General features: G+C 32.1%; 1 protein-coding gene across 1 annotated transcript; it reads left to right on the top strand.

The window, feature by feature from the left end:
- The first annotated feature begins 629 nt into the window (after positions 1 to 629).
- LOC110102950 (DEAD-box ATP-dependent RNA helicase 8) lies at positions 630 to 14772 on the top strand. Its single transcript, XM_020831473.2, has 10 exons — positions 630 to 1157; positions 5521 to 5581; positions 6656 to 6890; positions 7020 to 7258; positions 7982 to 8233; positions 8330 to 8510; positions 10792 to 10880; positions 11149 to 11222; positions 11312 to 11467; positions 14565 to 14772. Exons 1-9 carry the CDS (start codon positions 913 to 915, stop codon positions 11388 to 11390), a joined length of 1455 nt encoding a protein of 484 aa, XP_020687132.1. The 5' UTR covers positions 630 to 912; the 3' UTR covers positions 11391 to 11467; positions 14565 to 14772.
- Positions 14773 to 16385: the final 1613 nt, after the last annotated feature.

Genomic DNA, 16385 nt, shown 5'->3' on the forward strand with positions numbered 1-16385 from the left:
GAAATACGATATTCCAATAATTTTGAATATAATTATGAAAGTTTTCAAGCATTGTATTAAGATTTGTGTTCTTCAAAATGAATTTTTTAAAGACATATCAATAGTCTTTATAACGATTTAAAAGTTGATAAAATATTAAATAATTTTTAATAATATGTGACTAAACTCATACATTATGATTTTAAAAATATGTGACTAATATTTACCAAAACCTCTTTAAATTCATAATATAGTGAATCTCTATTTTGTAGAAACAATTAAAAATTTATTATTTTATTTTAAAATTATTGTGAATAATCTTTTTTTGTATTGTCTTATGCTGAAGAAAAGAAAATATACGATAACAAATTATTTTAAAATTTGATGCAAAAATTTTCAAATTTATCATTTCATCATAATTAAAATTATCTTTATTTATTTTTTCTATTTTGCAAACATTATATAATACATGAAAAAAGTAAAAAATGACAAATAATTTTTCGGCGATTTTCTCATCGACGGTTTCCTACGTCATAAGTCAATACCCTAAAATCATTTCCACGCGGCCGTCCTAATCGTACCATTTTCCTCTTTATTTATTTTTTTATTTAATTTCAATGGACTATAAATTCTAGGGTTCCTCGTGCCACTTTATCGTACTTCAGTTCTTCGAAACTAGATATGGGAACCCTTCTCCGTCTTGGTCTCTTGGAGCTTTTTATGATTCCTCAAATCGCATAGATCCGTCAAAATTGATTTCGTTCACACTCAGACATTCATCCTTCCGTACATTCCTTTATCTGCTGCTGGAGGAATCCTCCAAACAGCTTAGTGCCGCTGAATTCTAGAAGTCCATCTAGCATGAACCGTCGACTTTTAGATCTAGATTAGCATATTTTGTGATTTAGAAGGTTGATTTAATCGAGCGATCATATGAATTATCGAGCGAGGTATCCTCCCGGAAACGGCAGTGGACGCGGGGGAAACAGCTCTAATTTTTATGCAAGCAGGCCTCAGCCGCAGCCGCAGCAGCAGTTCGTGCAGGGGAATCTTTCAGCTAGCCAGCATGGCCAGCAATTGCAGCAGCAGCAACGGTGGTTGCGAAGGAATGAGATTGGAAACGACTCAGGAAACCGAGAGGAAGTCGGAGAGGTTCAATCATATGGCAGCAATCATAGGTATATGAAATATGTGTTGCTCTTTGATTTTACTATTTTTTTTCTTCAGCCTCTTTCTTTTCAGTGTGTGATATATTAAAGCGACGCGTTTGACATTCATATTGGTTTGTATAGTCATAATCGTGGCAGACGTTTCACTTGCTTTGAAGCACGTACGGAGTTATTTACTAAAAATATATGCAAATGTTATTCTAAAGGGAAATCATTTTGGAATATCATAATGAATATTGAATGATCCAAATGAAAATGAAGTGGATTTAACTTTAACGCTATAATGGCAAAGCTTTTGGTCCCGATGAGATGCATAGTTAGATTGTACGAGTCATATTGTAGTAGTTTAGTCAATTAATCTTTTTATTTGTTTTAGATGACCAAAAACACGTCAAATGATGGGAGAAGAAGTATTGTGGCACCAATTTAGCAATGGAGATATTCAATATTATGTTAATTATAGTCAAATTTATTAAGTCATACAATGAAGCTGTAGAAGAGGGTTGTGGAGCATAGGTTATAAAAACTTACATCAATATTAGCTAATCATTTTGATTTGTGCCACTAATATTCATAATGGATGTGATTTTTTTAATTATAGTCAAATTTATTAAGTCATACAATGAAGTTGTAGAAGAGGGTTGTGGAGCATAGGTTATGAAAACTTACATCAATATTAGCTAATCAATTTGATTTGTGCCACTAATATTCATCATGGATGTGTTTTTTATATCAAGGAAATGAATGAAAAAAAAAGGCAGAAGCAATGAAGTAATCTTCGTCATATGGTTTTATTAATCTTGGGAAGGCATATGCTGTAATGCTTTGATAGTTGATGCAATGCACATTGAGGGGAAAAAGTTTTTTTTTTCAATTGCATATTGAAATTATAGTAATTATGTATGATGGTAAATTTTCTTAGTATTTGAGGAGTGACCAAGGTAGTATATTTTCTTACTGGTATTCAAATTCTGGCATTCAAATTGAGGTCACTTGATGCATTTTTTTTATATTTGTATCTTTTTTTATTGATCATGGAAATTCTTATAAAATATATTCAAAATGAGGTCGATTTGTGCATCATTGAAAACTCTATTTGAAATAATGTAATGATAGAATAATGTAGAAATTCTATAGAAGATTATACCAATTTTTAGCTAATAGTTTTAAAAGAAAGTGATACTTAAATATGATAATCTCAAGTGTCTTAGACATATTGTACTGATGAATGGGGGCATAAATTAGGTTATAACCTTTAGAGTGAAAGCTTGATGATTAAATTGGAGAAGTATCTTAAGATTATTATACGGTAAATGAATATTATATAGAATTAAGGAAAGTTTAATAAAATTTCAGTTATATTAGTTATGTTATATGAATTTAGATGATGGAAAATGAAAAAAAATGTTGTTAGGATAGTTGAACATGTCACAAATGAGAAATATTAAGATGGATGTGTGTTAAAATAAATAAGAAATTATACAATTTTATATTAGAGGGATAGTGAACACTATCATTACTAGTTCCTAGCCCTAGATGAGAAAAGTGAAAGGTTGCATTAGGTAGTTGACAACCTACGTAAAACTTTCTGACAATCATAACATGAATCATTTAATACAATGTGTTAATGCTAGAGCATTCCTTAGAATCGATGTGTTATATGGTCTGAATTTAGTGAAAAATGTGTAAGGGCCACTGCACCCACGTCCAGGTGCAATGCTAAATAAACAAGAGTTCCCATATCATGGATGAAAGCGGACAAAGAAGCTAGTCTATAAAATTAGAATTAGGATATGAACTTAGAATATAGGTACTCTTATAGGCAAATTAATGGAATTAATAGATATCATGATTTATAAGAAGATAAATATTATGTGTTCATGAAATCAAATGAGTTAGGGAAAAGGCTATGGAAATTGGTAGTTTATGATTTAAACTTCGGTATTCAGGTATAAGTCGGACTAGAAATAGTGTAGGTGTGATTATAAATAAGATTTTAAAAGACAATGATATATAAATTAATAGAGTTTGAGTGAAGTGAAATGCATTAAGAATGAATATCAAAAAAGATAGTTTGATAAACTTTTCAATGAAAATTATAATAATACGATTGACTTTAGTGATTTTAGTATCTTAAATGAAAATAAATAATTTATTTTTTTCATTGTCTTAATAAAATTGAAGTTGGAGAGATTTTAAATAAAATGAAGTGTGAAAAAACAGTAGGATCCGATGGTATTCCCATAGAAGTGCGGAAATGCTTATGAGATCAACTAATTGTTTTGTTTAGTGATTTTTTTAATATTATTTTGTAGACTAAAAAGATGCGTGCGTGAAGAAAGTGTGTGTTGATTTTTATTTTTAAAAATATAGGTGATGCACAAGAGTGTTCAAATTATAGAGGAATTAAATTAATGTGTTATACATTAAAATTATGGGAGAGAGCAATTGAGCATAGATTAGGACGTGATTCTAATGTTTCTCAAAATCAATTTGGATTCATGTCGGGTAGGTCTACTATTTAATCTATGCATTTGTTGAGAGAGTTGATTGAGATATATAGAGAGAGTAAGGCGGATCCTCATATGATATTTATTGATTTAGTTAAAGCATATGATAAAGTTCATAGGGAAGTGCTTTGGAGAGTTCTAGAAAGAAAGGAGTTAATAATGCTTATGTTCAAGTCATTAATGATATGTATACATAAATTGTTACTTCTGTTCAAATAGAAGGCAGTTTGACTAAGTATTTTTCAAACTCAGTTGGATTACATCAAGGATCAACTTTAAGCTCATATCTTTATGCTTTAGTCATGGATCTTATTACTTGACATTTACAAGATGTACCTTGGTGTATGCTTTTTGCTGATGATATTTTTCTTATTGATAAGACTTGGGAGGGAGTTGATGAAAATTTTTAATTATGTATTAATGCAATATTCTTTTATCAGGACAATTTTAGTATAAAATAACTTTAAAAATAATTAAAAAAAAAACTAGGGCAATTTCTTAGGTGGGCGGCATTGACAAATGGAGGTGTGACGAGCAGTGCGATTAGGACATGGGAAATGATGGGGTGTGATGGCAGCATATCAATGTCTTTTTATGAGAGAATACCACATTTAAGGGAGGAAATGCAAGAGACAAAGGGCTTGAGGGCTATGTTCAATGATATATTCCAAATTTGCTTGGTTTGCAGAGATTCAAATGCAGCCAAAATGGCCATTTTTATGTATTTTAAATGTACCCAAATTATACTTAATGTTAACTTTGTAGCAAACATTAAAAAATAAATAAATTAAACAAGCGCATTTGCTTTACTTTTCACTCCTAATTCCTCTGGCCAATAATAACCCTTTAAGTGGGGGATGAGGATTGTATTTGCTTTACTTTTTAAAATACACTGATAGACTGAAAAGCTTAACTAGAAGGTATCAGTTAAATTCATGTTACTAACTATGATAATCTTCTTACAGCAACTAAACTTTCTCTCGAACTATAAACACTTGTAAATATATTTTTTTCTCATTAAGAGTAGCTCTCTCTAGGTATTCTTTACTAGTGCAGGAATTCTATTGTTCAAATGGGTTTAATTGCTGATGTTAATTCCAAACTTCAACTCTCCTTTCATCGCTCTTTCATAGTAGTTCAATTGCCTAATTTTGTAAGATTTTTCCGCTTTTTGATGATCGTGATTATGTTAATTAATTTAAAATTTCCATATGTAAATCTGATTAAGGTATTTCTTTTATTAAAGGTTTCCTCAAATTGGCCAACAATTGCTGATGGAGTTGACTAGATTGAGTAATGCAATCTTCTAACCCAAGGGACAAGTTGAACAATGTCAATTGGTTATAATTTTATGCATGATCTATATTACAATAGGCTGATTGTTCATACCTCTCCAGAATAATTGTGATGAAAAAAAAATAAAAAAAACCAATTTAATTGGAATGCATCCAAATGATGTATTTTTCTAATTTCATTTAGGAAACAAGAGTGAGAAAAAACTTTTCCGAGGAATGCCTCTATTGAACTGATGTTCCTTGAAGCAGTTGAATTGTTGAAAAAAGTTATAAATGATTGGTATTCCTTATCTTGATTGAACATAACACCAAGAGTTCCCTGTTTTTAAGGAAAAGATTGAATCTTCTTCTTGGAACCAAATAATTGATATAGGAATCTAATCGAATTTCATACGACACGTCAATCCGAACCTAAATTCATTGGAAAATGATACGTGAGAGAATATAAGCACATATAATATAATTTATCTTTTTTTCCTCTTTATATTTTCACATTTTGTTCTCTATTTACTATGTTTAGCTAATATTATGAAGTGTTTATCATATTCCTTTTTCTTTTGGTCTCAGCATTCAAGATTGGAAATCACATTTAAATATACCCGCACCTGATACACGTTACCAGACCGAGGTAAAAGTTTCAATGCTTTGTTGCTGCATTAGTTTATAAAATTGTCTGCATTATAATGCAGGCATTTTACACTTAATCTGACGCAACTCTTAGATTTTGACGAAGTCATTGGGTAAATCCATAGTTTAATTCAGTGATGGAGAATGCTTACATTTGATGCTCATTGATTTATAAGATTAATTTGAAGCTTCCTTTTTTGGAGCCTCAATGTGAATATCATTCCCAAGGCATTGAAGCTATTGGCTTAAAGCTCAATGTATTTGAAACTTATGCTATGGTTGAAGTTATAATTTAAAATTGCATAATCAGCGGCCCGTCTTAAAGTTCGCCTTACTTAAAGGGATAAAGATGGATTAGGGCTTACAGCTGGTTAGAGAGAGGGGGAGGGAGGGACGTGTGTGTGTGTGTTTATATATATATTTGTGTAGATTGAAATATCATTAAAGATATCCTTTTACTAAAGATAGATATAACTGGATGATAAAATATCCTGTATTGCTAAACAAGAAAATATCAAAGATCCTTGCACCACTGAATAAAGGATGCCTTAACATCCCGTGATCCTTGAGGATGTAGCTAGTCATGCTGTAACAAGTCGATGAAAGTGTAGCCATGATGCAATCAACACATATGTTGGTGTAGGTGTAGCCAATCCATGATGATTTAGCTGACCTTTAGTGTTTAGCTTTCATTTATGTACCATTGGAGTAGTGTCACCTGTAGACGCCTCCCTCTAGATTCCTTCTTGTGTTGGCATGGATTTGATTCTCCTTGATAATTAATTGGGGTGCTAGGGCCTATTTTTTACATTCTTTTTTTTTTTGGGAGAAAACAATAGTGGAAAGGGCGCTACCTCCAGAGTTTCTGTTGCACCATTTCCTCTACGTGTGGGAAAATTTAATCGTTATTGTTACATTGTCCTACTGAACTGTATTATTTCATTGTACTTTGTTAGATTTAGATTGCTATAGCTTATCTAAAGTTTCCTTGCCTTTCAATTTGGTCCCATAAATGCCACATATCTGTAAAACATATCATATTCAATTAACATAGCTTTGAATCTGCATTTTGTAGGATGTAACTGCAACTAAAGGAAATGAATTTGAAGATTATTTTTTGAAGAGAGAGCTACTCATGGGTATCTATGAGAAGGGATTTGAAAGTCCTTCCCCCATTCAAGAGGAAAGTATTCCAATTGCTCTAACTGGTAGGGATATTCTTGCTAGAGCTAAAAATGGAACTGGGAAGACAGCTGCCTTCTGCATTCCTGCTCTAGAGAAGATTGATCAAGCAAAAAATGTCATCCAAGGTGTTCACCTCAGGATTGTCTTAGCATTTAACAACCATTTAGTTGGTTTTTTTTTTTGAAGCAGCAAACAAGATAATCCTCAATGTACTCGTTCATAGCGGCTAATTTTGTTTGTATCTATTAATCCAGTTGTGATACTAGTTCCTACACGAGAATTAGCTCTCCAGACATCACAAGTTTGCAAGGAGCTTGGAAAGTATTTGAAGATTCAGGTTATGGTCACCACTGGAGGAACCAGTTTGAAGGATGACATTATGCGGTTATATCAGCCTGTTCATTTAGTTGTTGGAACGCCAGGTCGCATACTTGATCTTGCTAGAAAGGATATTTGTGTTCTTAAAGATTGCTCCATGCTTATTGTGGATGAGGTATGTTTTGGTTGGTCAGATAAAATATATCTTCATAATTTTATGATCTTATTTCTCTTGTCTAAACTTTTTTAGAGGTTTTTGATCATTATTCTATTGTGATCAACTTATACATTTTTGTCTTAAATTTATAATATCTCTGCAAAATTTTTTAAGTATAATAAGTGATTGAGTACCTTATTTATTATATTTATATTATCCTACTGTTTTCAATGTTCGTGTTCTCATAGCTTGAACATATTTCTATTTTTTTCTTTGATTCTCCAACCCCCCTTATTGCAAATCCAAGATGCAATAGAAACTTTTCATAATTTTTTATATTTTTTTATTGATGTTGGCCCTTGAATGTTTTGCCATTTTTCTTGAAACGATATAATGCAAAGTTTATTTATTTTGAGCACATTTTCCTTGAGGCTAAACATAGATTACTATGTTCTTCACGATTTATTTGTACATTCCGCCCTTTTGCATTGAAATTTGTCATGAAAAATCTTTGTTAATAAGATATATGCTAGTTAAATAATTATTGTATGTTATCTAATATTAATAATTAGAGGAAGATTTTTTTTTTTCTTTTGCTTTGAGGTTTCTATGTTTATGCATAGATTCTCTGTTGCACTGTGAAACTAGGTGATCTTCCAAGATGTGGGATATTTATAATAGATTACATTGCATAGAAATTTTTTATAGATCAGTTTTTTGTTGGTGCATTTCCATAAACAGGCTGACAAACTCCTGTCTCCGGAGTTTCAACCTTCAATTGAGCAGTTGATTGGATTTCTTCCTGCAAAAAGGCAGATATTGTTGTTTTCGGCAACCTTTCCTGTGACTGTCAAGGGTTTTAAAGACAGATATCTCTCAAACCCCTTCACAATTAATCTTATGGATGAGCTTACCCTTAAGGGTATTACACACTACTATGCTTTTGTGGAAGAAAGGCAGAAGGTTCACTGCCTGAATACTCTTTTCTCTAAGGTCTTCTCCTTTTTCTTATGCAGTGATTTTATGTTTTCCTTTTATTGTGCATCTCCTTGATGTTGATATGGTCCAATTTTTCGTTTGCTTATCCAGCTTCAAATAAACCAGTCTATCATATTTTGCAACTCTGTTAACCGGGTAGAATTGCTGGCGAAGAAAATTACAGAGCTTGGCTATTCTTGCTTTTATATTCATGCCAAAATGTTGCAGGACCATCGGAATCGTGTTTTCCATGATTTCCGAAATGGTGCATGCAGGAATCTTGTTTGCACCGGTAAGAATCTTTTGTAAGCGATCTCATACGCTTTCAGCTGCTGTTGAGGTTTTATGGAATTCTTTATTATAAGAAGCTGCTTTATGATCGAAGTTTATTAGAAGACTACTGGAAACTGCTGCTGTTTTGGCCAAAAAGTAGCCATATGAATAGTTTGGGATTAGGTTTCATTTATTTGCCAAATACTTAACTAAATTTACCTAATACATGCGTAATAATTTGGAATTGAGATGAATGATGCTGATGAGCCTGCTTGATGTAAGACTAAATGCGTATGTTGATGTTTTGTCTTTGAAAGAGCTAGAGCAATTAGACAACTTCCTTGATTTAAATCGTGATTGAAAACAATAAAGCAATGATTTAGATCAAGCAATAGATTACACAACAAAGATTTAGAACACAAAAATAGCCAATCAAATCATATTTTGCGTAATGTGGGGCTTTCGACAGAAATTTCTAAATAGTCACTATGTAAAAAATCCTCAACTCTCTGAAGATTGGTGAAAGCGGATATAGCTTACATAATCTTTATGATGCCACAATTGAAGGAAAACTTAGAAGAGATAAGACTTGGAAGAGAGTTCACCTTTGTCTTATGTTGTTTGACATTAGCCATTGGACAATGCCAACTTTCATTGTCAAACACCATATGCCAACTGCCATTAACACCTATCATCACCACTACTTGATGCCAATGTAGATCTAAGTTGACACATACTAGTAACTGACATCCGTCAACTATTACTTTACCGATCACTAAATATGCCATTCCATTAGGAGAGTAACCAACCCAATCATCAGTCTGTAACTGACAGTGCTACCCGCTATCATCAATCATTGCCTAATGCCTACCTACAATGGATGTTTGTCAGGTTCCAATGTTTGTTGTCCATGTTCTTTGTTGTTGCTCCCCTCTTATTAGAAGAATAACCCCACCAATTACTCATTGTCACTGGACTTTTGACATTTATGTTGATTATTACCCATGCCTACCGATGACAAAAAACCTATATCAATCACCGAAGTTCAACATATATCAACCTCCCATAGACTATTGACATTCCTTATTGACTATCACTAGATGCCAATTAAATGGTGGTTGTCTGATGCCTGTCTTTTTTATCACTTGATCCCAGGCCAAGTTTACTGCTCATTATCACTTAACATTAATTCTAATATCTTAAGACTTCTACAACCAATGAAGATATTTTTCATGGTTCATGGCCGGAGTATTGTATTAATGACTTTCCAGTTAGTGAAGGTAGTGCTTTATAATGATCGACTTGCACTAGTCAAAATTTGGATATGCCCTCTTTCACCGTCACTAACTTCGTCTCATTCTCGGTGACCTATGGCTCTGACATCATCTCTGCCTCTCTCTACCCAACAGCCTTATGTGCATGTTCTCTAGTGGCAGCGATGACAAACTTGAGGAGCTATTTAATAATCTCGATGCTAGCCAACCTGTTGATGGGATGATTGGTGACCATGTATAGTATCAGTGCCAGTCTTATCGCTATCAATTCTTGTGTATCTTTGGGGTGATAGTCATTGTTTGCCATTGCCGCCTCAAAGTTTTTGACATTTTGGGCTTTGTAGAACTCCATTGACCTTTGGATCCCAAATGTGTCGAACCTTCAAAGTTCCCATCTGTCATGTGGAGTTCATATTAATGGAATCATTTCAACTAAGTTAAACCCTGGGCTTTTTCACTTTTTTGGTTTTCCATGTAAAAATTTTGGATATTTTATGTGCTGGGCTTAAACCCTAGGCTTTTTGACTTTTTTTGGTTCTCCTTATAAAAGAAATTGTGGATCTTCTATGTATTGCTCTTGAGAAAGTTTTTGTGGATCTTCTATGTACTTCTTGTGGATCTTCTATAAAAATTTTTTTAGTTCTCAACTTATTTGTGTGCAAGGAAATTTTTGTGTGACACTAAGACAATAAACTCTTTTTTTACTGATATAAATATTCTAACTGAACAAATTTTAATTTCTTGAAAGTAATAGAGTGCTGTCATTTGCAAAGTGACAGATAAGTCTTATTTATAATCTAATGGATGCTTTTCTTTTCTTTTTTTAATTCAGTTTACCATGATTGAATAATTTGCTGAAATTTGAAAATTGTCTTGTATTTTTCTATAAGTTGTCAATTTTGAACTTTGGATTTTTTTGTTCAAAATGCTGATTGAGGTTTTATATACATATATGTTGAGATTGATAGAATGCTTAAATTATTTATGCGCCTACCTTTTGATTCTAGTTTGTTTTTTCCTCGTCAGATTTATTTACCAGGGGGATTGACATTCAAGCTGTTAATGTTGTTATCAACTTTGATTTCCCCAAGAACTCGGAGACATATCTACATAGGGTATGAGAAATCTCTGATTCTATGCAACTTTTTGCCGCACTACAGATTGTTGGTTATTGTCGTTTATTTGTTATCCTCGTTTGGTTAAGTCTATTAAATGAACTCTTTCTGAATTTGGTTGTCTTTTATACTTGCTGATTCTTTGCAAAGAGCTCCCTCTGCTTTAAATGGACTTAGCTGCTAGTATACTGTTCGTTTATTCATGGTTTCAGTTAAGTTGTTAATTAATGCTGTTTTCTATCTAAATCTGTATTTTTGAAATTTTCAGGTTGGTCGCTCAGGAAGGTTTGGTCATCTTGGTCTAGCTGTAAATTTGATCACTTATGAGGACCGGTTCAACTTGTATGTTCTATTTCCCTTATCATGTGGTGTACAGTCAGGAAGTTGTTTGCTTTTTCCCTATTCTTAACTCTTCAAGTTTTATGTGGCAGATATAGAATTGAGCAAGAACTAGCAGCTGAAATCAAGCAAATTCCACCACAAATTGACCAAGCTATATACTGCAAATGATAAAGTACTGTACATCCTGAATCAACTGATTTGGTGAATAAATTGTGATATTCTTCATTTGTCATCATCTGTTCTATGTAAGTCACACCACATCACTTTTTAGTGTGTTATTGAGCTTCTTTTCTTTTTCTTCTTCTTCTTTTTTTAGTTTAATTGCTTTATTTTATTTATTGTGGGTGATGTTTGGGGGATTGATTCTTTCTATTACCTAGATAATTCATAATTGCATTTGAGGTTGAGAATTTGAGATAAGAAACTCAATGGCTGGAAATTGATCAATATTTAGTTCATATAAAAATAAAAGAGCTAGGTCTTGATGGAGATAGAGATCAAGCCAATGGAATGCAAACGAACTAGGTGAGAATAAACAAGTATTGGGGGATTGCTTCTTTCTATCAAGTATGATTCATATTAGAAATCCTATAAGTGTGATTATAGATAATAGTTTGAAAGATAATGTTGTGCAAATTAATAAAGTTAAACATAGAATTATAGTTTTAATGATTATTGTTGATGCTAAGATTAATAATATTATTAGTGTTTATGCTCCTCAAGTAAGTTTGGGTATGTGTTCAAAATTAAAATTTTGTAATGACTTAAAAGAATTAATGCAAAAGATATCTCTTGAAGAAAGAGTTTTTTATTGGAGAAGATTTAAATGGACATGTTGGTAGGGAGGTAGATGATTTTAAAAACATTCATAATCGCTATGGATTTGGAGCGACTAATGAAGGTAATAAGATTATATTAGATTTTACTCATCATTTATAAGAATTGATACAGTAAAACTCATATTGATTTTTTTTCTTATAAGAAAAATATATCATTTTGATTGCAAAGATTGTAAAGTTATTCTGAGTGAAAGTTTATGTACATAACGTGAATTATTAGTTTTGAATTTTGAGATGAAGGAATATAATATAAAAAATGAAGTAAAATGTTATTTTAGGATTAGATGAAGGAATTTAAAGAACATCAATAAAAATATTTTTTTAGAGTAAGATTCTAAATCTTAAGATTTTGTCTGTGCACGAAGAAGCTAATATTCTGTGTGAAAAAAGTAACTAGTAATATTAAAAATGCTACAATGATGTGCTTGGAGTATCAAAAAGAAAAAACTCCTAATAGTAATAATAGTTGGTCATGGAATCAAAATATGCAGGAAAAGATTAAAAATAAAAAGCTTTGTTATAAAAATTTGTTTATATGAAAAAACTCTAAAAGTTGAGAAAATATAAAGAGGCTTATAAAAAGTCTAAGAAAGCAATATGCAATACAAAGATTCTAAGTTTTAATGATTTATATCAATAGATTAGATACTAAGTAGGGCGAAAGATATATGTATAAGTTAGTCAAGCAAAGAGATAATAGTAGTAAGGATTCAGTTCAAATGAATTGCATTGAGAATGAAGATCAAAAAGTGTGTTTATTAGAGAGGATATTCAACAAATGTGAATAAGATATTTTTATAAGCTATTAAAGATTGTGAGAATATTATTGACTTTAGTGACTTTAGTACCCTGAATGAAGATATCTTTATTTTTATTGGTGTATTAGTAAACCAAAGTTGATACTATTTAAAGAAAATTAAGTGTGAAAAGGCTATTAAACATCATGATATTCCAATGGAGATGTGGAAATGCTTAGGAGATAAAGGAATTTCTTGACTTACTAAACTTTTTAATATTATTTTGAAGACAAAAGATGGTTGAGGAGTGGAGAATGAGTGTTGATTCTTATGTTTAAGAATAAAGGTGATGCATTGTGCGAATTATAGATGAATTAAGTTAATGTGTCATACTTTAAAACTATGGGAGAGAGTTGTTAAGCATATGTTATGATGTAATACTAATTTTTCTCAAAATCAATTTGGATTCATGCCAGGTAAGTCTACTATGGAAGCTATATATTTATTAAGAGGTTTGATAGAGAAATATAAAGAGATGAGGGTCTATATATGATATTTATTGATTTAGATAAAACATATGATAAAAGCTCCAAGAGAATAAAAAGAAGTGCTATGGAGAGATTTAGAAAAGAAAGGGGTTAATATGCTTATATTCAAATCATTAAGGATATGTATGCTGTTACTTGTTTTCAAACACAAGATAATTTGAACAAGTATTTTTCTATTTTTGTTGGATTACGACAATGATCAATCTTGATGTTCTTACTAGACATTTGCAAGAAGATGTATCCTACTGTATGTTTTTTTGCTGATGATATTCTTCTTGTTGATAAGACTAGAAAAAGAGTTGAGAGGTAAACTTGAACTATGGAGGTCAACCTTAGTGTCTAAAGGTTTTTGTTTGATTAGATCTAAAACCGATGTATGTAGTGTATTTTTTAGTAATAATAGATCTAATGGTAGATTGTGACTTTGGGCGATCAAGTCATTCATAAGAGTATGTTTTAGACATCTCGAGTTTATTGTTCAAAGTGATGGTAAAATAAATGGGGATATTATTAGTAGAATTCAAGTTGGATGGTTGAAGTGGAGGAAAGTATCAGGTCAGTTGTGTGATAGGAAAATACCCCTTAAAATTAAGGGACAATTCTATAAGATGGTGGCGAGACTTGTAATGCTTTATGGTGCAGAATTTTGGCCATTAGAAAAGAAGCATAATATTAAGTTTTGTAGAGATGAAGCTGCTCGGGTGGATGAGTGGCTTTACTCTTAGAGATATAATACAAAACGAGCATATATGTGAAAAGTTTGGAGTAGCTCCAGTGGCACATAAAATTAGAGAGACGCCTTAGCTGGTTTGGTCGCATGAAAGTATAAATCGTTGACCTTCCGATGATTCTGTTAGGAGGGTAGATATATTAGATTTGGCTTATGTTAAAAAAAGGTAGCGGTACACCTAAAAATAGTTAGAAAATATTATAAATGATCTTTCTTTATTAGATTTAAATGAGAATTTGATTCTTAACATGATACAATTGGAAAAAAAAAAGATTCATATAGCTGACTTCACGTTGTGGGATAAAAGTTTGATGTTGTTGTTCCCTCTTGTGGAGGGACACTACTAAGCGGGAAAAGTCTACTCTTTCGAGCTTTTTTAAGAAATCTTCTCTTTGAATTTTCTCTCTCTAAATATTTTTGGTTCACGCTTTTAACGTTTTTTTTATTTATAATTTTTGCACTAACATTTCACTCGGCGTTTTTGGCAGGCTAACATCTATTTTGGGCCTTGCGTTTGAATAGAACTTCTGGATGATTTGCTGCGCCCGCGCCCTCGTCTCCCTTATACAAACTCGGGCATTAAATATTGATTGCCAAAGCTTTGTCGGGCTGTTCTTGGTGCGCCTTTGTTTGTCTCTACCATTTATTTTTATTTCTTATTATTGAAAATTCATCTAATTTTGACAAATTTCACTATCGATATCCGCCACTGCACTTGTTGCCATCGTAGTTAGCCGTTGCCACGGCATGCACCAATGCTCATCGTCGCATTGAAACAGTCTACAATTTCCGGCCATCGATCACTGCTAATAAAGGGCTTTATAATATATTTATTTTATTTTAAATTTAAAAAAAAATATTTATATTACTTTACATTCATCTAAATAATTTAAAATATATTATGTTTCTTTTACTCTGAATTTTATTTTATTTTTCACAAAATAAACAGCCCCTGAATTTCATCACTCCAGTATAGGGGTGTCAAATTTTGACACGACCCGAACCTAACCTGGAAAAATATGGGTTCGGATCGACCCGGATAGCAAATGGGTCGAAAATCCGTGTCGGGTCGGGTTGACCCGAACCCGAAGCGGGTCGAGTTCGGATACCAAAAATCGAACCGTTTTTACAAACGGGTCAGGTTCGGGTTTGACCCAAATAGTGCTGGGTCAATTTCAGGTTCGACCCGAACCCGATCCATAATTCGAAATTGACATCCCTACTCCAATACATGTTGGCCCTACCATGCTCATGAGCATGCATAAGATTTTAATGCTTTCAATGTTTTGACATCAAAGGTGGACAATGGGTTGAGCGTTCGAAGAATTGGATAATCAATTTTATCGTTAGGGTAAAAGATTATTGAAGTCCTTCAAAGTATTTTAAAATTAAATATAAAATTAAGGTTTTGTTTGGTATAATTTTTAAACTGTTTTCTAACAGTAATTTTAAGTATAAAAATTTTTATTTTATAAAATAATAAGCAAATTATTCCAAATGAAATATAAATGATCTTTTTATTTTTTTGAGATAGCTGTTAAGAAAGACTCGCAATTTATAGCTGCCAGGAAAATAACAAAAGAATTCAAATCGTTAAAGCAATCTAAAATTCTAAATAGCAGAGAGATTGGAACAGGCGATATAGGCAGATGAAAGAACAAACTTTAGCTGTTTGTCATTTCATGCTAAAAGAAAATTTGACTTTATTTGTCTAATAATAATCAAATTTTAAGATATATAATTGATAATTTACTTCTTAGAAAAAATATAAAAAAGTATCATTTAAACTAAAATATTCATCTTTTAACAAATATACTTAGAACCGTCGCTGAATAGTTAGATATGATCATCAAATTGTAGGAAAATTATTAGGTTCGGACATCAGATGTAGAGATATGTTCGGACACCAATAAAATATTGACATGTGAAATGCACGTGTCCGCAGAATTTTAAATCAAGCACACCAAAAACGCAAGTAAAGCGCAGTCAAAGCACAATCAAAGCGCAGTTTATATGTCAAATTTTAATTGGATATCCGGACCTATTTCTAGGTCCGATGTTCGGGGTTCATTAATATTTTTATCACATTTTTTGTTTTTGGCAATTATAGAGCATGTGCCTTCAATGTGGGGTGAAAATTAATGTGAGAATCTTGCTCTATTATTAGAGAAATTATTCTGCGCAGACATTAGATGGTCCGAATACCAACCAAAATGCGTCACGTCACTCAATACCTAATAAAAAAGTGACGTGAAGTCTTCTGGTTGGTCTCTGGATGCCATCCAGTGTCCATACAGAATAGTTTTTCC

Source organism: Dendrobium catenatum, unplaced genomic scaffold (genome assembly GCF_001605985.2).
Source record: "Dendrobium catenatum unplaced genomic scaffold, ASM160598v2 fragScaff_scaffold_631, whole genome shotgun sequence".
In the NCBI taxonomy this organism is placed as follows: domain Eukaryota; kingdom Viridiplantae; phylum Streptophyta; class Magnoliopsida; order Asparagales; family Orchidaceae; genus Dendrobium; species Dendrobium catenatum.